Genomic DNA, 23,083 nt, shown 5'->3' on the forward strand with positions numbered 1-23,083 from the left:
CTTTACTGTAATGAATTCAGCCTGCTGCAGATAGATTGTGAAGCAGCGATGCCAGGTTTAAATATTTAAATATTTTTATTGTCTGCCCCAGAGGCTGGCAGTGTTTTACAGGGCTGTGTAGGACAGGCACTTTTGAAGTATTAAAGGGGCTCTGGCTGCATGAGCAAATGTTTGGCAAACCTTTGTTTCCTGATGCTCTGTAGACATTCATCGCAAGGACGTGTAAATTGTTGGCGTAGCATCACATCGGCTGTGTCTGACATCATCATCTTCATCTTCCCTAAACCTCTCCGCCTCTCCTCCTTTAAACCTACTCTCTGCTCCTTAAAACCTACCTCTTTGACCAAGCTTTTGGTCTTCTGCCCTGTCATTTCCTTATGTGGCTCGGTGTCAGATTTTGTCTTGATAACGCTCCCGTAGAGAGCCTTTTACTACGTTAAAGGCGCTATATAAATACAAGTTGTTGTTGTTAGTTCTTTCATAAGAACATAAGAAATAGGAGCAGGAGTGGGCGACTTTGCCCCTCGAGCCTGCTCCGCCATTCAATGAGATCACGGCTGATCTTTGACCTCAACTCCACTTTCCCACCCGATCCCCATATCCCTTGATTCCCCTAGAGTCCAAAAATCTATCGGTCTCAGCCCTCTGGGGCAGAGAATTCCAAAGATTCACCACCCTCTGAGTGAAGAAATTCCTCCTCATCTCAGTCCTAAATGGCCGACCCCTTATTCTGAGACTGTGACCCCTGGTTCTAGACTCTCCAGCCAGGAGGAAACAGCCTCTCAGCAGCCCTCTCAGAACCTTATATGCTTCAATGTGTTCTTCACCCTTCCTTGAGAAAATCAAAACGTTAGCCGCCCTTTTAAATTTAATGAAGTTGACCTCTCCTTTAAATGAATGTTTTTTTCTCTCTCTCAAGCTTTTTTGTGATTAATATTTGATTGTGTTTCAGAACATTGAAAAGAACTTGATCAGACCAACAGCCTTCAAGCCCGTTATGCCCAAGAACAGGAACTCTGTCCAGTACCTTGTTCCTCGTCCTGTTAACGGACTATCAGACAGTCAAGGGAGCCTGAATATCCTGTTCAACGGAAATTCAGTGGGGTCCGTTAACTGCACCGACAAGCGCAATTCTTTGCAGGGCTACAGCTGCAGGAACAGCGCGCACTCGGGAACCATGTCAGACTCCGGGAGAAACTCCCTGTCCAGCCTCCCGACGTACAGCACAGGCTGCAGCCACCAGCCGGATCCGGTCAGCTCCTCCACCGGGCACATCAACATGGACGTCGGCGGGCAGCACCCTTTCCACGAGAGGGGCATGACGGGACTGACTGGCCTGTCAAACTCCGACAGCGGCCGCTCCTCGTCCAGCAAGAGCACGGCCTCGCTAAATGGGCGGGGCCACCCGCTCTCCGACAGCGGCTCCTGCGACCGCTCGCCCGTCTCCAGCCACGAGCTCGTCGTCCGGGAGCTGGAGGAGAAGCTGCGGGAGAGGGAGGCCGAGCTCCAGCAGCTGCGGGAGAACCTGGACGAGAACGAAGCCGCCCTCTGCCAGATCTACGAGGAGAAGCAAAGGCGCTGCGAGCAGGAGATGGAGGAGCTGCGGCAGAGCTGCGCCGGCAAGCTCAAGCAGAGCTCGCAGAAGGCCCAGCGCATGCACCAGGTCCTCCAGCTCCAGGTCTTTCAGCTCCAGCAGGAGAAGAAGAAACTCCAGGAGGACTTTGCCCAGCTGCTGCAGGAACGCGAAGTGTTAGAGAAGAAATGTGCCTTGATTGAGAAAGAGCAAACAGAGCTGGGACCGAGACTGGAGGAAACCAAATGGGAGGTAGGTGACTTGGTTTGGAAAGCTCCAAAGGGTTGAATTTCCATTTATCTGGTAGGACTCCTAATCTTGCTCACCCTCACGATTGCATTTAGTTTGAGCCAAGCAAAGGTCAGCTTGAATTGATCTAACTCCTCACTATTTAAAGGCAATAAATTCTCTAACTCTTGTAAACAACAAATATCTTCATTTACCAAATCTGCCTGGTTACCCTGGTGGTCTGTTAAGTCTCCTTACAATCTTTTTCCACCTCCTAATTTTCTCCCTCCCTCACCCGAAGGAGCTGAGACATGGTCCTTTGGGGTCTGCCCACCCCCTGGCACTTTGCCCATGAGGTGTCCACTCTTCATGTGTTAGCCTAGATGGCAAGGCGGCGGGGGGGGGGGGCGACTTTCATGCGCCGCCCGGAAATGGGTGGGAAGTGGGCGGAGCAGCCGGTCCACCAGCCCATTGGTGGCGTCCTGAGCGCCCGAGCCACTCGGAGGCCCCCGGTGCCCATTGGCGCGTCGCCGGCATGCTGTGGGCGCCAAGCGGGAGTGCCGCCGCCGGCTGGGAGGTGCGGGAAATGGCTGGGGGAGGAAATCGCGGTAGGGGCCTCGAAAAAATCTCTGAATGCTTCCCGAGCTGTTTTGTGAGCGGCCTCCAGCGGTCCCTGTAAAGGAGCCGCTGGTTAGCCCGCTCAATGTTTGGTACGCCGAGGTACCCAGGGGATTTTAACGGGCTGAGTATACATTTTTCTGAGGCGAGAATCAGGGAGCCAGCTGTTGAAAATCACCCCCAGAAATGTCAGCAGAGCGAGACATCACAACCCGATCCAATCCAATCCAATCCTCCCCTCAACCAAGGATTCTATACACCCCCACCCCCCCCCCCACGCACCCCCCCCCCACCCCCACCCTCCCACCCCCCCCCCCACACACACACCCCCCCCCACCCCCCCCCCACACCCCCCCACACACACCCCCCACCCCCCCCCCCACCCCTACCCCCCCCACCCCCCCCCACACACACACCCCCACACACACACCCCCACCCCCCCCACCCCCCCCCCACACACACACCCCCCACCCCCCCACCCCCCCCCCACACACCCCCCCCCCACACACCCCCCACCCCCCCACATACACACACCCCACCCCCCCCACACACACACACCCCACCCCCCCCACACACACACACCCCACCCCCCCCACACACACACACCCCCCACCCCCCCCACACACCCCCCCCCACCCACCCCCACCCCCCCCCACCCCCCCCACACACACACACCCCCCCCCCCCCCACACACCCCCCCCACCCCCCCCACACACACCCCACCCCCCCCACACACACACACCCCACCCCCCCCACACACACACACCCCCACCCCCACACACACGCACACCCCACCCCCCCCACACCCCCCCACCCCCACCCCCCCCCCACACACACCCCACCCCCCCCACACACACACCCCCACACCCTCCCCCACACACACCCCCCACACCCACCCCCACACACACACCCCCACCCCCACCCCCACACCCCCCCCCCCACACACACCCCCCACCCCCCCCACACACACACCCCCACCCCCACCCCCCCCCCCACCCCCCTCCCCCCATACCCACACATGCACAGACATTGATCAGAGCGGGAACCATGACTGATTTATTCTTTCCCTGGACCAAGAATTCACCACCCTCTGAGTGAAGAAATTTCTCTCCTCTCAGTCCTAAATGACCGACCCCTTATTCTGAGACTGTGACCCCTGGTTCTAGACTCCCCAGCCAGGGGAAACATCCTCCCTGCATCTACCCTGTCAAGCCCTGTAAGAATTTTGTATGTTTCAAAGAGATCACCTCTCATTCTTCTAAACTCCAGAGAATATAGGCCCAGTCTACTCAATCTCTCCTCATAGGACAATCCCCCCATCCCAGGAATCAGTCTGGTGAACCTTCGTTACACTCCCTCTATGGCAAGTATATCCTTCCTTAGGTAAGGAGACCAAAACTGTACACAATACTCCAGGTGTGGTCTCACCAGGGCCCTATATAATTGCAGTAAGACGTCTTTACTCTTGTACTCAAATCCTCTTGTAATAAAGGCCAACATACCATTTGCTTTCCTAATTGTTTGCTGTACCTGCATGTTAACTTTCAGTGATTCTTGTACAAGGACACCCAGGTCCCTCTGAACACCAACATTTCCCAATCTCTCACCATTTGAAAAATACTCTGCTTTTCTATTTTTCCTACCAAAGTGGATAACTTCACATTTCTCTACATTATATTCCATTTGCCATGTTCTTGCCCACTCACTTAGCCTGTCTATATCCCCTTGAAGCCTCCTTGCATCCTCCTCACAACTTACATTCCCACCTAGCTTTGTATCATCAGCAAACTTGGATATATTACATTTGGTCCCCTCATCCAAATCATTGATGTAGATTGTGAATAGCTGAGGCCCAAGCACTGATCCTTGCGGTACCCCACTAGTTACAGCCTGAAAATGACCCGCTTATTCCTACTCTCTGTTTTCTGTCTGTTAACCAATCCTCATAGATCATCCAAAGCTTGCAATTCTCATTTATTCCCTAATTTTACTATAAATTTTACCTGTTTTGATAAGAAACCTGTACAGGTACATTCTCTGACCTTACAGATAATCAAGCAAAGCTCCAAGCTATCCATGGCTATATCTCCACTATTTAATTCTGCCCAACTGCCCTCTACAGATGACACCCCCGCTCTCTCTCCCCCACCCCCTCCACTCCAGTAGCGCAGGAGCGTAAAAAAAAAAGTACTTTCATTGGCTGTAAAGTGGTTTGGGACGTCCTGAGGTTGTGAAAGTTTCTGTTTTTTTTCTTTGTTTCTCTCTTTCTCCTCTCTTTCTTTTTTCCTCTTTCTCTTTTTCTCTTTCTTCCTTTCACAAAACAACCTGTTGTCATATCTCACCATGGACACTAAATAAGGCTGCAAATGAAATCGGGCTGAAGCAGTCAAGACTTCCGATTAGGCACTTTGCAGCCTTCCGGACTCAATATCGAGTTCAACAATTTCAGATCATAACCTCGGCCCCTATTACATTTTTACTTATATTTTTTTTTCCACCCCTTTGTTTTGGGTTTTCCCTTCCCCCCCTTTCCTTTTTTTTCTCTCTCCCACATGGCAGCTGTCTCTCTTTCTGCCAGTACACTTCACACCTAATCTCAGCTGTCTTTTGTCTCCACTTGTCCTATTACCATCTCGTCTGGTTTTGAATACCTCTTAATGTCTCTTTACTTCTTTTGTTCTATCGCAGCCCTGCCTTCGATCTATTTCATTTCCTTTCCAGTTGGGGAGGGGGGGGGCGGGAATATACGTTTGAGGTCACTTCTACTTCCCCAAGACACAGTCATCATCTTCTCTGTTCCACACTCCCTAAACTCTAGCTGCGACCGTGATCCACAAACTGGCCACGTTAGAGAAAGCAGTTCGATCCAAAATGGGAGCCGGGAGCTTTGATGTTTTGTCGTACAGACAACCACAGCTGTGCCACTGAAAACCAGGATTTAGCTTAAACCCCCTGATCCAAAATCATCAAATGCTTTAAGCTCTGGGCTTTCTAAACGAGAGACTATCGCAACAGAGTCTTTAAATTTAAAAGAAAAGTGTCATTAAAGAAGATGGACAGCAGCCAAGAGAAAAAGTCACAATGATTCTCGGCCATCTTTAGTTACAAGCTTAAAGGGGCTGTGTCATAGAGTCATAGAGTTATACAGCACAGAAAGAGGCCCTTCGGCCCATCGTGTCCGTGCCGGCCATCAAGCCCTGTCTATTCTAATCCCATTTTCCAGCACTTGGTCCATAGCCTTGTACGCTATGGCGTTTCAAGTGCTCATCTAAATGCTTCTTGACTGTTGTGAGGGTTCCTGCCTCTACCACCCTTTCAGGCAGTGAGTTCCAGATTCCAACCAACCTCTGGGTGAAAAAGTTTTTCCACAAATCCCCTCTAAACCTCCTGCCCCTTACCTTGAAACTATGCCCCCTGGTTATTGACCCCTCTACTAAGGGGAAAAGTTCCTTACTATCTACCCTATCTATGCCCCTCATAATTTTGTACACCTCAATCAGGTCCCCCCTCAGCCTTCTCTGCTCTAAGGAAAACAACCCCAGCCTGTCCAGTCTTTCTTCATAGCTGAAACGCTCCAGCCCAGGTAACATCCCGTAAGCAAAGGAATTGGCCTCTGCTTACGGGAGAGGGAGAAACTCGTGAGTGTCGAATGTGTTGGTGACACTGGAATCATAAACAAAATTAAGCAAAACATGATCCCACATTAACAATGTGATGCAAATCACCAAAATGTAATTGTCTCTGGCTGTATAGCCAGTTTTCTAATGGTGCCACCATCTCTCAGACCCCGCTAACAAGTCCCATAAGGATGTTCCAGTGTCTTCAGGTGCCTGTAAGACGCTTTATTACTCTCTCCCTTTCTCCGTAACTGTTGAATCCGTAAATCTTAAGGTATGGTGTTCTTCAATAACTAGACGGAGGCTGTAGATTAACAATCAACAGGTGTTTACTGGAGGAGGGTAGTCTAAAGACTAACAGTACAGATGCCTGCTCAAGGCTTATATACAGGTGTGGTCACTGCCAGTACTACAGTATACAGGAGCTGTAAAAGTAGTTCTCTCTTAAAGGTACATACACTACAGTAACTAGCCCTTCTGTCTTGTTCTTAAGCTTCCCTTCGTCCCCTCTTGCCAGCACTCTTCAATTCTCCAACTCGTCATCCACTGTTTTCCCTCTTTTATCCTACACCTCTTCCACGCCAATGTGGTCCTTTTTCCAAGATCTCAGTCTTTCCTTCTTTCTGCAATCTACAAGCTTTTAAAAGCCAAGTTTGGCATTAGGTAACCACTACTTCATCCTCCTCTTTTCCATCCTTGGTCCTATTCCCAGACTGACGTAAGAAAACTACTAGGCACTTGGTCTGAGTATTAACCAAGGCTTTAATCAACTGTTTCACAACATGGAGGTCTAGTTGTGTCCTTCACTAGTTCCTGTTAAAGAATGTCCTGAGCAAGCTGGGCCCGTGCCCGAGTATTTATACTCTCCCTGGACAGCGCCACCAGCAGGCCGCCCAGTATTATTTCATAAGTCATTTCCACATGAATGACGAGGGCCTAGAAATTGAGTTTTGGCGCTGCCAGGGCTTTAGCGCCGGAAGTTAGTGCCGGAGCTAAGTCGCGCTGGTCGGGCCCAAAATTCACTGGTTCTGTGCCCAAACGGCTGCCGGCGCTGCTGAAAGCTGTTAGCGCCTGAAAACTGGCGCTATGCGCTGAATTTCGGCGCTATTCCGGCGCTGCGGCGCCCGCTGCGGTGCGGCAGGTTCGGGAAGTGCAGGCCTCCTCCTTCCCTTAAGGAGGAGCTGCCTGCACCCGGCCGCGGCCCGCGATAATCTTATTAAAAATGAGCCCGGCACCTCGGACAAGTGCCGGGCTTGCTTCTGTTCCGGGGGGGGGGAGGGGGAAGTCCGGGGAGGGAGCTGCGGCCAGGCGGGCGGCGGGAAAGCGGCCGGCCGCCACGGGGCCTTTAATGCGCCGGCGCAAACTTGTGCAAGGCACCTCTGCCAGAACGTTGCTTGCGGCTGCCACGGGCGAGGCGGCCGCAAGTCAATTTCGGCGCTGGGGCCCGTCACCACGGCAACCGGGACGCTGCGCACACCGATGACGTCATCGGTGCCGGCGCAGCGCTACCGGTCTACCGCGGCGGAAGGGCCCCAGGCAATTTAGGCGCCGGCGCCAATTGCAGCGCTAGGCCCTCTAGCGCCGCAAAATCGGCGCTAAGGGCACTGAATTTCTAGGCCGAGATTCATGTCACAGACTATACACCTTGGCGCTTCACCTAGATTTCTAAATTGAAGAGAAAAAAACATCAGAACAATAACACAGCAAAGTCCAGCGGAATTGTAAGGAGCAGTTTACTAAATTGATCTCTTCTCCTGTTGTTGCATCCGTTCTTTAGGTTTGCCAAAAGTCAGGAGAGATTTCCCTTCTGAAGCAACAGCTGAAGGACTCCCAGGCTGATCTATCTATGAAGGGAAATGAAATTGTCTCCTTGAAAGCGCAGCTCCGAGAAATACGGGCCGAACTCCAAGATCATGAGGATGAGATTCATGAGTTCCGAGAGTCAGTCCACACAAAGACCTTGGAGCTGGAGGTCTGCGAGAATGAACTTCAGCGGAAGAAGAATGAAGCTGAACTTCTGAGAGAGAAGGTGGGCAAGTTGGAGCAGGAGACTTCCGGCCTAAGAGAAGCCCTGGGCAACACAAGACATGCAATTGGTTCATACCAGGAGCGGGAGGACCCTTTCCTGATGTACGAGAGCGATGAAGCGAAAGTTCAACGGCAAAATGCAGACAACCAACAGGGCCTGAGACAGCAGGTCGAAAAGCTGAGGGCTGAACTCATGTACGAAAGAAGGAGGAGCGAGAATCAGTTGGAGAACTTTGAGGTGGAGCGGCGCACTTGGCAAGGGGAGAAAGAGAAAGTGATTAGGTACCAGAAACAGCTCCAGCACAACTACATCCAAATGTACAGGAGGAACCGAGAGCTGGAAAGAGAGATGAGGCAACTCAGTCTGGAACTGGAAGCCAGGGAATTAGATGACCTTGAAGTGCGAAATGAAGACATTCGATTTGAGGAGATCACAGCGACGGAAATCTAAAAAAAAAAGATTTTAATAAAGGACAAACCACCCTTGCCAAATCTTGTGTTGGATAAATATAATACCGACATAATGGACAATCATTATAACTCTTTAACCTGTTCAAGTTTATTCAAATGTTCACAAATATAAGGACATTTAACGGCTTTGGATAACCTGACACAATCTCCCTGTAGGCACATTCGGACATCTCTACCTACCGTTGCTTCCATGGAGGTACTTTGGTGTCTTCCTTTGTCTCCATTAAGTGCTCTCCAATGTCTTGCCGTATGAGTTGAGGGAGGAGAAGTGAAATAAAGCAGTCGGTATTGGTGAAGACTGTTTATACTCTTGACAGTCACTTGTACTGAAATGTGACAACACACGGCACTGGCCAAAAAAAAAACCCACGCAGTTTGATTTGCAGATATTAGATGTGCTGGGGCTGTCATTTGAGCTAGTATGATTCCCATTTCCGAAAGCAGCTGGTTAAATACTAATTCTCACTCATTCACCATTACAGGACATGGCACATTTGGGGGCAATTTGGCTAATGGGTGAAGAAGCCTTTCGTTGTAAAGGAACAAAAGCAGTAATTGAGTGAGACATACTTTGTAGAAATGGAAGTATATAAAATAAAACTTGAAAATGTCATACTTTATATCGGGGAGTGTCCAGGTAAAACGAATAGCCACCATTTATAAAATGGCACGAAATGATGAAGGTGATTTTCTTTTTTTTTGTTGGACAAAAGGAAAGCGACTGGATTTTCTGCCAGATGTATATTTTAAGATGCCAAACTGTTAGCCAAATTATCTGTACTACCTGTTATTATTTTTAACACGATTCTATCGCTTACCGCCGATCCATTTTATTGACACTGTTGGTTCCAGATACACAATCAGCAATGAACTTCAGAAACGGGGGCCCCAAATTTCCTCGGGCTTCAAACCGCAGTGGGTTCGGAAAGTGGGGCGGGATCCATTTAGGCCGGGCCCATCACCCCATTGTGCCTGAGCCTCACGTGTTTGGGAGAAGGGTGGGGACGGGGCAGACAGTTCCTGCGCGTCTTCCCCCTTTGCCGCTGATGTCAAGAGAAGGAGGCAGGACAGTGCAGTCCGGTGGAATTCCCACCGCTTCCCAACTCTGAAGCCCCCAGTCTACTATGTGCTCGCATAAAGCAGGCTCATAGTACTGCCAAGTGACAGAGGTGAGGCCCACTGACTGAGGCAAGGCCGGTTTCCTTCGGGCAGCTGGTCACACAGCATTAGGACGTCCTAAGGAACGTGGGCTGCCTAAGAAAGGACTGACTCTTCTCCTCCCACAGGTCCTTTCAGCTGAACTTGTCGGAACTTGGGCCTAGTTTGTAGGCCAACGATGCAATCTCCTTACCAACCACCAGCCCCCTCCACCCAACCAGTGGGTACCCCAACCACACAGCTCCTGGCGCGAGTGCCGGCCCACTTTATTCTAATTGCCTGACCCTGGGCATTCTAATGGAGTCAGAGGCGTGTAACTGGCCAACAAAGGGGGGGGGAGGCCCTGCTCTGCTGCGGTCCAGCGGAGGAGCGGGATCACGGATTTTGGGAACCAGGATTGTGTTTTTATTTGTAAAAAAAGACGCATCCAACTCGGTGCAGAAGGATTCAGGGGGGAGAGCCAGAGTGCCTCATGGATAACAAAAACCCACCAATGGGGGAGATTGCCTCCGTCTGCGGCACGCAGTGAGATTGTAAAGCTGTTTATAATGTTTACCATTTTGCCAACGTAGCACACAGATGTTTTATACTGAAAGTTTAAGATGTTAGTTAGCATTAGTAATGTTTTATTTCCCCTACCTCAACAATTTTGCTTTATTAATAACTAGCTGGGGGGGGCCTTGCGTTGCCAGGGCTGTTTTGGGCCGGGTGGTTTAAATCGAGTCCCAGGCTTTCGGGCCTGTCTCTGTGTCCCTCTGTGAATCTGCTGCCGGGCAACATTTCTACCTTTTAATACCTTCAAAGATATGCATTCCATTCTATTGGACGTTTTAACCAAATAGAAAATGAGAAAGAAATCATTTTAAAACAGCCACACATATCTCTGCCTGATGTCCCGGCCTTCTCAATACCAGCAAGGAGGAACCAATAGGCCTGTTGCTGCGTTGGAAGAGATTGACTGCAACAATGATGGCTGGGACAAAGTGATGCTAACTGCCCCCTGACAAATCTCCTGGATTTTAAACCCATAAACCCATTAGTTCAGCATCTGATCACTGTCACAGTGTTATTGGTTACTCCAGTACTTAAGACAGAATTACCATGTTCGCCTTCCCTGAAGGTCGTCTCAAATGGCTCAGCTGGAAATGGGGCAGGGCAGAAGGTGTGGTTCAGCAGCCACAAACGTGGCAAGCCGTGTCAATGGCGGGCTGTTAACGAGCGATGACTTGTTGCTGTTTCCCACCCCCCCCCCCCCCTGTGAGAAATCAGATTCTTCCCATTGACTTCATTCTACCGACTGAAAAGGCGGGCGGTGACAGCAGTCGTTCTTCCAGACATTGCTACTTTCGCCGAGATTCACGGCCTGCGAGGCAGCCAGTTGATCTTTCTGCTAAAGATTTTTTGGCTTTCTAGATTTTCTTTTTCCGCCCTCTACCATAGCACTGACAATTTGCCAAGACATCCATGCATGGGTTGGCTTAAATCCGTCCATGCTCCAAATTGAGCTGTTCTAGTATTTTTATGTACAATTATTAAGTCCATCCTACGGTAGGGTTAGTTGCAGAATATATTACCGGTGCAGTTCTTTTTGCTTGTGTTGTGATGTCAGCCCTTGTGGTTGGATGTCCAAACAGTCCCTCAGTTTCTGGGATTGTCCCATGACTTGTGGCAGATTTCTCATGTTGCATCACACTTTTTGACAATTAATCTAAAAGGCACAAACATGCTAGACCCACGTACAAAACACATTGCAGCATTGAACATATCTCTCTCCCTAATTCATTTACAATTGTACGGTATAAACAGAAGACTTCATGAATGATTTGTACTTTGGCACGTGTGAGTTATCAGGTCAGTCCATCTGTGAGATCTAAATCCTGCCACATGCTCTCTTATAATAAGCCATTGCTTTCTCTAGTTGTGCTATATCCTGGACTGCAGCAGCTCCATGACTGAAGCTGTTCCTGGTGTAAAGTGCCCCTCCTCTCATCCTTGGCTTCAAATCCCTCCATGGCCTCGCCCCTCCCTATCTCTGTCACCTCCAATTCTCCCAGATCTGTCACTTCCTCCAACTCTCCCAGATCTCTGTCACTTCCTCCAACTCTCCCAGATCTCTGTCACTTCCTCCAATTCTCCCAGATCTGTCACTTCCTCCAACTCTCCCAGATCTCTGTCACTTCCTCCAACTCTCCCAGATCTCTGTCACCTCCTCCAACTCTCCCAGATCTCTGCATTCCTCCAATTCTGGCCTCTTGCACATCCCCGATTTCCTTCGCCCCCACCATTGGCGGCCAGGCTATCAGCTGTCCAGGCCCTAAGCTCTGGAATTCCCAGTCTAAGTCTCGCTGCCTCGCTCCCGTCCTTTAAAACCTACCTCCTGTGCTAATATCTCTTTAGGCAGCTCGGTGTCGAACTTTGTTTGATAATAGCCCCTGTGAAGCACCTTGGGACGTTTTACGACGTTAAAGGCGCTGTATAAATGCAAGTTGTTGTTGTTGCTGTCTCTAAGAAAAGCAGCAAGTGCTGGAAACGTGTCAGTATTAGAAGTGGGCCAACAAGGCAATTCCGATGGTGCCTTGGCAAAGGATGGGGTGGCGCGGGGGGGTGAAGAGGAGCTGGAGCGAAGACTCTCATATTTTCCAATTGATTGTGGCCCCGTGGCTTTCAGATTTGTAATCTTATCCACGAGATGTGTAGCACAGCTTTCTGTTTCCTCAAACCGTGTGGCCCAGTCAGTGGTTTGTCAGCTTTACTGGGGCCAATTCCAAACAGAAAGCACTCTGGATTAATAGTTTATGGATTCCACAGCCTTGATAACGAATTATGCAGACTCTGCTGGTGTGGGAAAGCTGTGGATACCATGAACCGATTGATCTCCTGCTGTGCTGTATCATTCTATGACTCCCGCCGTTACCTTCTATCTGACAGATAATCTGATCTAGCATGGCTGCAGGACTTTCGAATTTCGTACGAGACCACTTAAATTAGTGAGCGTGCACACTCAGTGCGACTTGAACTCGTCTCTTGTCTTTTCTGAACTTTGGGTGAACTTCCTCAAGCCAGCTGTAGCCAGCGTTCAGTCAGGATAAGGATGTTTGGGACCTTTGTTATAACATGTACGAGACTGCACTGGTTCCCACAACCCTGTCTCCACCGGAATGCCTTGGCAGCCTGTGCTCGTGTAAGCAGATGTAGCACGCGGGACGAGATGAAATTAGTGGGGAAAACTGCTGTTGCAGCTGCTTATATTCCTGCCCCATTCCCTTAAGACCGCTGATGTAGTCCACCAGCCTAGAGAACACAAGGGGGTACATCTCAACATTGTCCACCGTGGTTCAGTGGATCGCACTCTCACTTCCAAGTCAGGAGGTTGTGGGTTCATAGTCCCATTCTAAGAGACTTGAACACAAAAATCTAGGGTGTTACTCCCGTGTAGTAGTGAGGGAGTGCTGCACTGTCGGAGGTGCCGTCTTTCGGATGAGACGTTAAACCGAGGCCCCCGTCTGCTCTCTCAGGTGGACGTAAAAGATCCCATGGCACCATTCGAAGAAGAGCAGGGGCGTTATCCCCGGTGTCCTGGGCCAATATTTATCCCTCAATCAACATAACAAAAACAGATTATCTGGTCATTATCACATTGCTGTTTGTGGGAGCTTGCTGTGCACAAATTGGCTGCCGTGTTTCCGACATTACAACAGTGGCTACACTCCAAAAGCACTTCGTTGTCTGTAAGCGCTTTGGGACGCCCTGAGGTCATGAAAGGCGCTATATAAATGTGCGCGATAGTGTAAAACGAGTGGTAGTGAGTCGGCAGCCCATTTCACATCGCTCCTGATTTTTTGGGGGATTTCAAAGGAAAGAAAAATGGGGAGAGATGCAAGACAGGCTGCCAACTCGCTGTCGTCTGTTTTACACCGTCGAGATCTATCCCAAGGTGAATGATAGCTTGTTGATATTCTGAGCATCGATAATCTTGGGAGGGAGATGAAATATTGATCAGGCAATAATGAACCAGGCATATACTTGGGGCCTCTACCACAGGGATTGGTGCCTTCCTTCCTCTCATTGATTTATGCTGGGATGTCCTTCCTGCATATTGCCAGCACTCTGGTACATCATCCATGTGACCGACTATCCATTGCACGCGAACCCTGGCTGTAAGTGTCGACACGGAGGGGGTATCCAGCCTGTCTTCACCAGATGTCCATACAGTTGCCTTTCCTCCAAGAGGCAGTCCATAACGATCATGAGTGAGAACCCTGGCTGATTTTCACCCACACCCTCCACTTTTCCAGTTGGTTGGTGCTGAGGCCAATTGTAGCAGCATTGCTGCCACCCTGACGCAGGTTTTAAACTAGGACCCTCCTGGCTTCGTACCACAGTGGGAAATGTACTTGGCCCCTGCCAGTGTTGGAGCAGTTGCATGTTGCAGGAATATGTAGTTCTAAAAGCCGTAAGGGGGTCATTTTCAATGTCGCCACCTGGCTGCTAACTTGGCGAAGTGGACCGCCCGCCTGTGTTGATTCTGCCCAATTCTCGTTCCATTGAAATGAATGGGCCCAAAGTCGGGTGGGTTATACAAGGAGCTTTGCCAGGTTACCCACCCAGGCACGACGTTGAGAATTACTCCCATATTCTCTCCACACTCACTTCTCCTAAAGTTTGTTTTAGTTAAGTGTGTGTAAAAACGTCTTATCGAGTCTGCATTTTTTCCCCTGAAGGCAATAGCAGAGCAACAGCCTTGTGCCATTAGTTTATGTTCATAAATATATAGACGTTTTCATTATGAACAGCTAGCTTGAGCTAGTCATTTATTCAGCCATGTGGACTAGTGTACAGGCATCCATCTTGACTACTGCCTTGTGGGTAGCCCCCTACTAAACATACAGCTCCACCTAGTGTACCATTCTAGAATGACATGTTACTGATCATTACAGTTTATAACCTTGCTAGTTGCTCACAAATGTGGTGGAAATACTGGGGGTGGGGGGGGCAGTTGTTGATTTCTTTTTCAATACTGCCCTTTCATTATCGTTTCAGTTGATTGGAGGTTTGATACTGTAATTGGATAGTGCGATGGTGGGGCTTTGCATAGTCCCGCACAATCTAATGGACCCCGCTTCAATCCATGCCACAGATAACAGTCTAAACTCATAGAGAACCAGCAGGCACTACAGAGAACTCCATTGTATTTGTGCTCTCTTTATAAGAGTACGTTTCCCACTTAACTTAATTCACCAGCTTCTTTCTTTCAGTCCAATAAATGGGGGTAGTGTTGCCTCATGAAGGGGTTTCTCAAGCAGACTTCTTACAGTCTCCAATGTGGGTAGCTCTTCATCCAAGTTTACCTTGTAGTTTGATACTCAACCTAATGATGTATTTATCTTAACAATGAACAAATTCTTGGCACCAGAGACAATGGGGGATGTAATGACATCCTATGTTGCTGCTCATGCAGTTGCAGCCTCTTGTGATTAAACCTGGCAGCTTTGCAACACAGCGACACCACCCCTTCAAAAGAGTATTTTTAAGTGAAGGCAAAAAAAAAAATTCATATGCCAACGTCAGATCAATAAATAAATTAGTTGACAGCCATTCAGCAGCAACCTGAGGTTTTGAATAGCCAGCAGGGTGTCACTAGTTGTTCCTGCCCTTTATTAACTACTGTCTATGTAGTCTTGTTCGTTCAAATCACAAACCAAACAGATTTTTTTAAAGCAGACTTTATTTCAGTTCTTTTCCGGCCTGCGCGAGAAAGGGTTCAAGGACAAGTAGTGCTCTTCTTGATCAATCAGAATTGCTTAGGAACACTTCAAGCCACAAAAGAAACAATGAGCGTTTGCTCGACCCCACCGATCTAGTGACTAAAGACACTGGAACACAGAGTTAACATCCCTACAGTCGATACATGTTTTTACCAAAAGAGAAGAGAGTTAACATCCCAGCCTCCAGTGGCATGAACGAGCTCCAGGCCTGCTGGTTGACTAGGGTTCCCAACCCGCCAGGATTGTCCTGGAGTCTCCAGGAATTGAAGATAATCTTCTGGACAGGGCCGGGAGAAAAATCATAGAGGCATTGAAAAAAATATATATTTTTAATGTCTTCCATTTATTAGTTATAAAAATATTGGAGATGGGGGGGGGGGGAATGCTGTTTGACTGGGTGGGGGCGGTTGTTGGTGGGAGGTCATATGATGAAAGGTCCAGGAATACAGCCAATTAGAGTTGGCAACCTGATGGTTGAAGAAGGTAGCAAGTTGGTAAATGACAAGAGATGAATCCGATGTTTAAAAAAAAACACATGTTTTTGTTAGGGTAAGGTTCCTTCTTTAAGGTATTTAAGGCGTGGCCTCTGTGCCACACAGTCTCATTGTCCAAAGAATAGGCCTTCGGCAATGCCTTTCAGAATGGTCGCTAGGCAATGTGTGAGAGTGGCCAGTGTTTCCCTCACTCTCTGTAAGTAGCTACTGGGAGATACTGGAGCGTAGCCACTGGCCTGTGCTCAGTCTCGCCCCACGATGCGTGGTGAGGATCGGCAGCTTTACACAGAGTGAAAGCTGCCAGGATTCTCTCTGTTTAAAAATACAGAGTGCTGAAGGCACCTCTAACCGATCTGTTTCAGACATGAAAGAATTCTAGGGAATACTGTAAGTACCTTGTAAAGATTTTTGGCCGTCGTTCCCCGAGATTTTTTCAAATCTCACAAAGAAATAAGACATTTATACAACCTTGAACTTTTTGGAGTGTGTTATTTTCTGGCTGGAGGCCAGAGCTGTAATACAGAACGCGATACATACTTCCTCATTAACTCTTCATCAGTGGCCGTTTGTAACTTTAAAAAAAGTGTAAATATATACGGTCATCACACTTCAGCTCTGTCGAGCAATAAGATTGTAAAATTGATTGTTGTGTATTTTATGTTGGAGTTTGCTTAATTAAAACATGTACATCACCTGTACATTATAACAAGATCTCGGGAGCTATTGTAAATAATGAGGGGATTGTTAGTGATACACTGCAGCGACATCGATGTTTGTGTGGACACTGTCAAGGTATCTATTTAAATGTAGATCTCGTGACTAGATTAATGTCGGAGGACTCGCAATCATTTTTTTGTTTACTTTTTAACAGCCTTGCTTTTCCTTCCTGCTTGATATTGAACATGGTCTCTGTAGAATCCATCTCCAAATTACTTATTTTTTCACGTTGTACATTTCATGTATAAAACTGATTACAGATCATTGTGTTTCTAATAAAAATAATGTCGAAATGATCAATGCTTTGTGGCAATAAGTATTTTTTTTTATTCCCCAGTATGTGATATTCCTGAATATAAAAACAGAAAATGCTGGAAACACTCAGCAGGTCAGGCAGCATCTGTGGAGAGAGAAACAGAGTTACTGTTTCAGGTCGATGACCCTTCCTCAGAACTGGAAAAAGCTGGAGATGAGACAGGTTTTAAAAGCACCTGCAGGGGGAGGGGAGGAAAGAACAAAAGGGAAGGTCTGTGATAGGATGGAAGGCAGAAGAGATTAAGAGACACTGGGCAGGATTAGTGCCAGTTAACTGCCTGTTAACAGGCAGTTTTTAGCCTAATCCCTATGTTTTAAGGTTGAAATGTGGGATTCCCGACAGCTCCAAACCACACCAAGTTAGAGGAGGCGGGCCGTCGGGATGAAGGACTTGGAGGGGTCGAGATGTCGGTGTTCAGGTGAGTGATGGGTGCATGAGTGCAAAGGTAAGTGTGTTTGGTGTGTCTAAAGTGATTAAAGAAGTTTAAATTACCTTTTCTTACCTTTACAGCCTTCCTACCTTTAGGTCTCGGGAGTCCCTCATCTCACCGGCACAGAAAGCAGAATGGCTGTGAACTGTCAAAAGTGACAGCCTTCAGCTTTCTGTGCAGGAGAGATTTCTAACTGAGTCTGTGGAGAAGGACTCATGTTAGAAGTAAGACTGTCAGTGTTTGACAGCTTCAAAGAGCTTTCAAACACTGATATTTCATCTGTCAAAACCTCCTGACAGATGAAATTTCAGTCTGTGGTGTCACCTGTTGCCGGGTGGCCCTTAATTGGCCTGCTGAGCCCGCTGGGTGGGCTCAACAAGGTCAATCAAGTTAAAATCGCGTGGATTGGCCATATCTCGATGGAGGCGGGACAACAACCCCGAAAGTTGTAGTCACGCCTCCATCACGTCCCCTGAATGAAAATCCAGCCCATTGAGAGAGATTAAGAGATGGTGTAAGGCAAAAGGAGATGGTAATGGGACAAGTTAAGAAACGTATCCTGTGATATTACTGACTTGTGGTGGAATTGTGTAGTGTATTCATTAGGTTTGCATTAAATGCCACGGTCCGCTATTTTAACAAAGATGTGAACCTGTGGGTTAACTCCTCGCCCCCTTCCCCTCCCTATCTCTGTAACCTCCTCCAGCCCTGCAACCCTCCAAGATCTCTGCACTCCACCAATCCTGGCCTCTTGCACATCCACGATTTTCTTCGCTCCACCACTGGCGACCTATGCCTTCAGCTGCCTAGGTCCTAAGCTCTGGAATTCCCTCCCTAAACCTCTCCGCCTCTCTCTCTCCTTTAAGTCGCTGCTTAAAACCTACCTCTTTGACCAAGCTTTGGTCACATGTCCCTAATATCTCTTTATGTCAAACTTTGTCTGATAACACTCCTGTGAAGTGCCTTGGGACGTTTTACTACGTTAAAGGCGCTATATAAATGCAAGCTGTTGTTATAGTTGATAGTGGAACTTCATACAGATTTAACATATTTGTTATTAATATATTGCATAGTACGATTTCAATCTGCTTGTGTTATCAATCAATGCAGAGTATAATATCAAGAGGTTAATGGGATGTTTTACTTCTTTCTGGTTCCTTACATCATCCAGAACAAGCTGCAAACAAGATGTTATTATACAATAACTGCCCACTGTTTCACTGTCTTCCCCAGCAGCTCCACAATGACCAGTGAAACATGCATAGAAAAATATAGGCCCCAGAAATGGGTGAGGATCATGGCCCACCCGCTACCCACCAACACTGGGGTTTGTGGGCTGGACAGGTGGGCAATGAGTTGGTGGCTGAGAGAGTCACTGTGGGTGTATCTCTGGAGCCCACCTGCCCAGTGCAGCTGGCAAATTGGGTGCTGGGCTGCCTTTGTGTGTGTGGGGGGGATGAAACAACAACCTAGGACCCCCCTCCCAAACCCCATGCTGCCTTCCATCAGCTGCCTGTGTAAACAAGCCAATCCTGATGTTTTTGTTAAATTCTGGCCATTCTTTGAGAGGGTTTAGGCTGCTTCCCTGGCATGGACGCCACTCGGTAGGGCCCAGCTAGTTGTAGAGGGGGATATGCCATCTGATACACATCATCTCACTCGGTGTTCCCACCTTCAATTCAACGCCCGGTCCCTGGCTGCGCATCAGCGTGCGATTACTGCCTTGCAATAACTTCCATTGTAGCAACCAACATCACGGGAGAAAAACGATCTGATCCCGTATCTCATTGCTGTTTGTGGGAGCTTGCTGTGCGCAAATCGACTGCCGGGGTTCCCATCACTGCAACAGCGATGACACCGCGCTTCGGGCCGTCCTGAGGTTGTGAAAGGCACTATAGAAATGCAAGTCCTTTATTCATTTTTAAAAATCAGATATATTACGGAGCCAATCAGCGTGGTTTTGTTACCCTTTTTATCATTTTTATTCAGCAGCGATATCGTAGCTGGCTCTGACATCCAGTGCGCCCAGTATAGTTGATAGGTGATGCTATCCTTACCGATAGATTAATGATCGTCATATCATAAGGGACACACCGGCGCAGACAGCAAATTTAGAATTGCGCACCCTCCTTCTAACTGCTTCTCACACTCACTGGTGTATGAATTTCTTGAGGATCTGGGGATCCTTCCGCCAATGTTTCCCCCTAATTTTTTTTTTGGGTGCGCGGTCCCTTTAAGGGGCTGCGCGGCCCATTCAAAATTCTGCGTATGTGCAAAATCTCCCATTCAAAGGCCAGTAAGCGACCTGCGCGGGACCTCCATACAGCTGCGCGGCACAGCTTAGCGGGAATGTTGTTAACCCCACCCCCCCCCTTGCAAAATTTGAAATTTACATTAAAATTGGTGTTTTCCGACGTTAATTTGCAACACTGGACTACTTCAGGTGTCGGCCGTGGCTCAGTGGGCAGCGCGCTCGCCTCTGAGTCAGAAGGTTGTGGGTTCAAGCCCCACTCCAGAGACCTGAGCACATAATCTAGGCCGGCACTCAATTGCAGTACTGAGGGAGTGCTGCACTGTTACAGGTGCTGTCTTTCGGATAAGACGCTAAACTCTGGGTGCGCCAGGCCTCTCGGGTGGATGCCACAGATCCCACAAGCTGTTTGAAGACGGTCAGGGGAAATCTCCTGGTCCCTGGCCAACGTTTATCCCTCAACCAACATCAGGAAAACAGACTGGCTGGTCGTTTTATTTCATTTTTGTTTGTTGGACTTTGCGGTGCGCAGACTGGCTGCCACGCTTAACCTACATTACAGCAGTGTGGTGACCTGCCGCCCTCCTTGGGCACAGTGATTCTTGGGACCAGAAGCAGAATGCAAGCGATCATCCAGCCAGATCCCTTGAGGCAGCAACTCAGCGGTTGCAGCACAAGCCAGCGTTGCAACAGCTGATTTGCCCCCTCAAGGGGGTAGAGAGTGGACGGATGCCTAATTTCCTGCACATTATCATCACAAGTATATTAAGTAGTAATGCACAGTTTACTACTGGGCAATAACACCATATACTACCAAGCAAAAACGAAGAGTCACTAGATTGCTAATAGGGCTGGTGTAAAATTGTTTTTCACTATGGGTACCTGTACTGTTAATATTATTGGTTTATCTGTAAAATTTATCACTGCATTTATACTGTTAGCCCTAAAGCTGTTTTTAAGGCTTTGTTTTATTGAGGCTAATAAATGTAATGAGTTTATTATGTAATTGATGAGTTGTAACAAGTACTACCATATTTAAATATTTAATACTACCATGTTTAATTTAAAAAAAACACCATATACAATCTGCAGAGGATTGTTGGGAATTATCACTGCTTCATCGCTCCACCACTGGCGGCCGTGCCTTCAGCTACCTAGGCCCTAAGCTCTGAAATTCCCTTCCTACACCTCTCCACCTCCTTTAAGCCGCTCCTTAAAACCTACCTCTTTGACCAAGCTTCTGATCACCTGTCCTAATATCTCCTTATGTGGCTTGGTGTCAATTTTTGTCTGATAACGCTCCTTGAGATGTTTTATTACGTTACAGGAGCGATAAAAATGCAAGTTATTGTTGTTCATATATAAAATTCTATCATATACAGAAGATGCTATTTCCTGTAACATGCAGCAACACACAACACAGCATCATGGCAGTTTAATGCAGACAATTCAATCACAAGAATTTACCATCTGTTGCCTCTTGTCACAACACCTGCCAGCAGCAAAATATATTACTGAAAACAAAATAATGCTCTCCCACAGCCTGTGCTGAATAATACAGGCCGCAGTGTACATCCCAGGGCTGACGGAGCACTGCGAACACACTCAGGTTTGACTTTTATAGTTCACTATATCATCCTGGCCTCATGATGTGCCAACTGAAAGTCATAGGTCCTTGAATAAACAGCAGCCTTTGTATTCTGCACAATATATAAAAGAGGCTTTTAATCGTTTTGCTTTTCAAAAAAAAAGCCTATTTACATTTCTCTCTGGGTTTCACATCGCTGGCTCCTGCTATGAGCTGCACATATAGAGTTGAATTTTCCAATACATATTATAGAGAACAATGGGTAGCAGAGTATGATTACCAGACAGTAATCCCACTGAGGGGCTTATAATCATCATCTGACTTCACAAATTAGATTATGGCCCTTCACTTCAATATATTTCTTCTTGGCACATCTAATTCATACTCAGCTGTGGATCTGTGGGTAGCACTCTCGCCTCCGTGTCATCAGCTTGCGGGTTCAAGTCCCACTCCAGAGACTTGGGCACAAAATCTAGGTTGCCACTTCAATGCAATGCTGAGGGGGTGCTGCACTGTCAGTGGTGCCGTCTTTCAGATGAGACGTTAAACCGAGGCCCCCCGTCTGCCCTTTCAGGTGGACATAAAAGATCCCGTGCTACCTTTCGAAAAAGAGCAGGGGAGTCCCCGGTGTCCTGGACCAATATTTATCCCTCAACCAACATCACTACAAACAAATTAACTGATCATGATCTCATTGTTGTTTGTGGGAGCTTGCTGTGCGCAAATTGGCTGCTGTTTCCTACATTACTACAGTGACTACACCTCAAAGGTACTTCATTGGCTGCAAAGCGCTTTGGGAAATCCTGAGGTCGTGAAAGGTGCTGCATAAATGCAAGTTCTTTCTATATACTATGGAGTTGGTGGGATGGTTTTGTTCTGCTTTCTTGTTTAATTTGCTGGTAGATGGTGACTTGGTGAACCCAAGGCAAGAATCTGTCCCAAGCTTGTATTTGCAATGTCTTGTTTACTGCCTGGAAACGATGGGGGCGATTGTGTACATTCAGTGAGCAAGTGGAAAGAGCGCTCAGAATGCCTGCTGGTTGTGGCCACCGGGAAGCCTGAACCATTTTGAAGGTTGGGCATTATACTGCCGCGCTTACTGCTTGAACTGAGCGCTGATGGGCAGCTGGCTGTTTGGGGAGGGGGTGAAAAATCTGGTAGCCCACCTGCAGAGCAGAGCTATCAATCAGCGTTACATTAAAGGGGAGGTCCAGACCGATTGTCGTGTAGCCGAGTACAAACGCTCCCCCCTCCCAAATGCGAACAATTCCAGGAAAGGCAACTAAGATTAAAATCAGGGCTGGCGTGGAGGGGGAAGAAGAATCCACCATCCTTTCTCCATCATGACTTGAGAATCTGGGTCACTGCCTCTACCCACTGAGGTAGTTTCTCTGTCTTTGCTTCCCTGCGGCCTCTCTACCCTCCCCCATCCCTCTTCCTCTCCACAATCATCTGCCCCCTCTCCCTTTTCTCAGCACTCCCCTTTCCTAACTGCCTCTTTTCCCCCCATGCCCCCCAATCACCCTTCCACTTCCCCCCCCTTGGATCCAGTTAGTTCCTCATCCTCTCACCCTGCCCTGCTTGAAATGAATACTGGATTTTTGGTCTCTCCATGTGCAGTGCCACAGGAGATTGACTAATATACAAAACAGCCATCTGCGGTTCCATATTTGCTTATTTCCTGGGAATGATGAGTGTACAGTAGCTCCTGCCAGATTTCTACTGAAACGAGCAAACAGATGCTGTCGGCTTCTTTACACCACTAAACAACTGCTACTTAAAGTTGGGACAATATGGTGGCACGATGGACTGTCTTCCCAGTGCTGTCA

The 23,083-nt window shown here is 48.1% G+C and overlaps 1 protein-coding gene across 4 annotated transcripts in view; it reads left to right on the forward strand.

The window, feature by feature from the left end:
- The window catches only part of lzts2a (leucine zipper, putative tumor suppressor 2a), a 229,873-nt gene extending 212,908 nt beyond the window's left edge, over positions 1–16,965 (forward strand). For all 4 annotated transcript variants that reach the window (XM_085994310.1, XM_085994311.1, XM_085994313.1 and 1 more), the window contains 2 exons: positions 953–1,825; positions 7,814–16,965. In XM_085994310.1, coding sequence (XP_085850436.1) covers positions 953–1,825; positions 7,814–8,515 — 1,575 coding nt within the window. In that variant the 3' untranslated portion in view covers positions 8,516–16,965. The remainder of the gene's footprint in view (positions 1–952; positions 1,826–7,813) is intronic.
- The last annotated feature ends 6,118 nt before the right edge of the window (positions 16,966–23,083 follow it).

The sequence above is a fragment of the Somniosus microcephalus genome, chromosome 8 (genome assembly GCF_052327205.1).
Source record: "Somniosus microcephalus isolate GS21.2 chromosome 8, FLI_Smic_1.0, whole genome shotgun sequence".
Classification (NCBI taxonomy): Eukaryota; Metazoa; Chordata; class Chondrichthyes; order Squaliformes; family Somniosidae; genus Somniosus; species Somniosus microcephalus.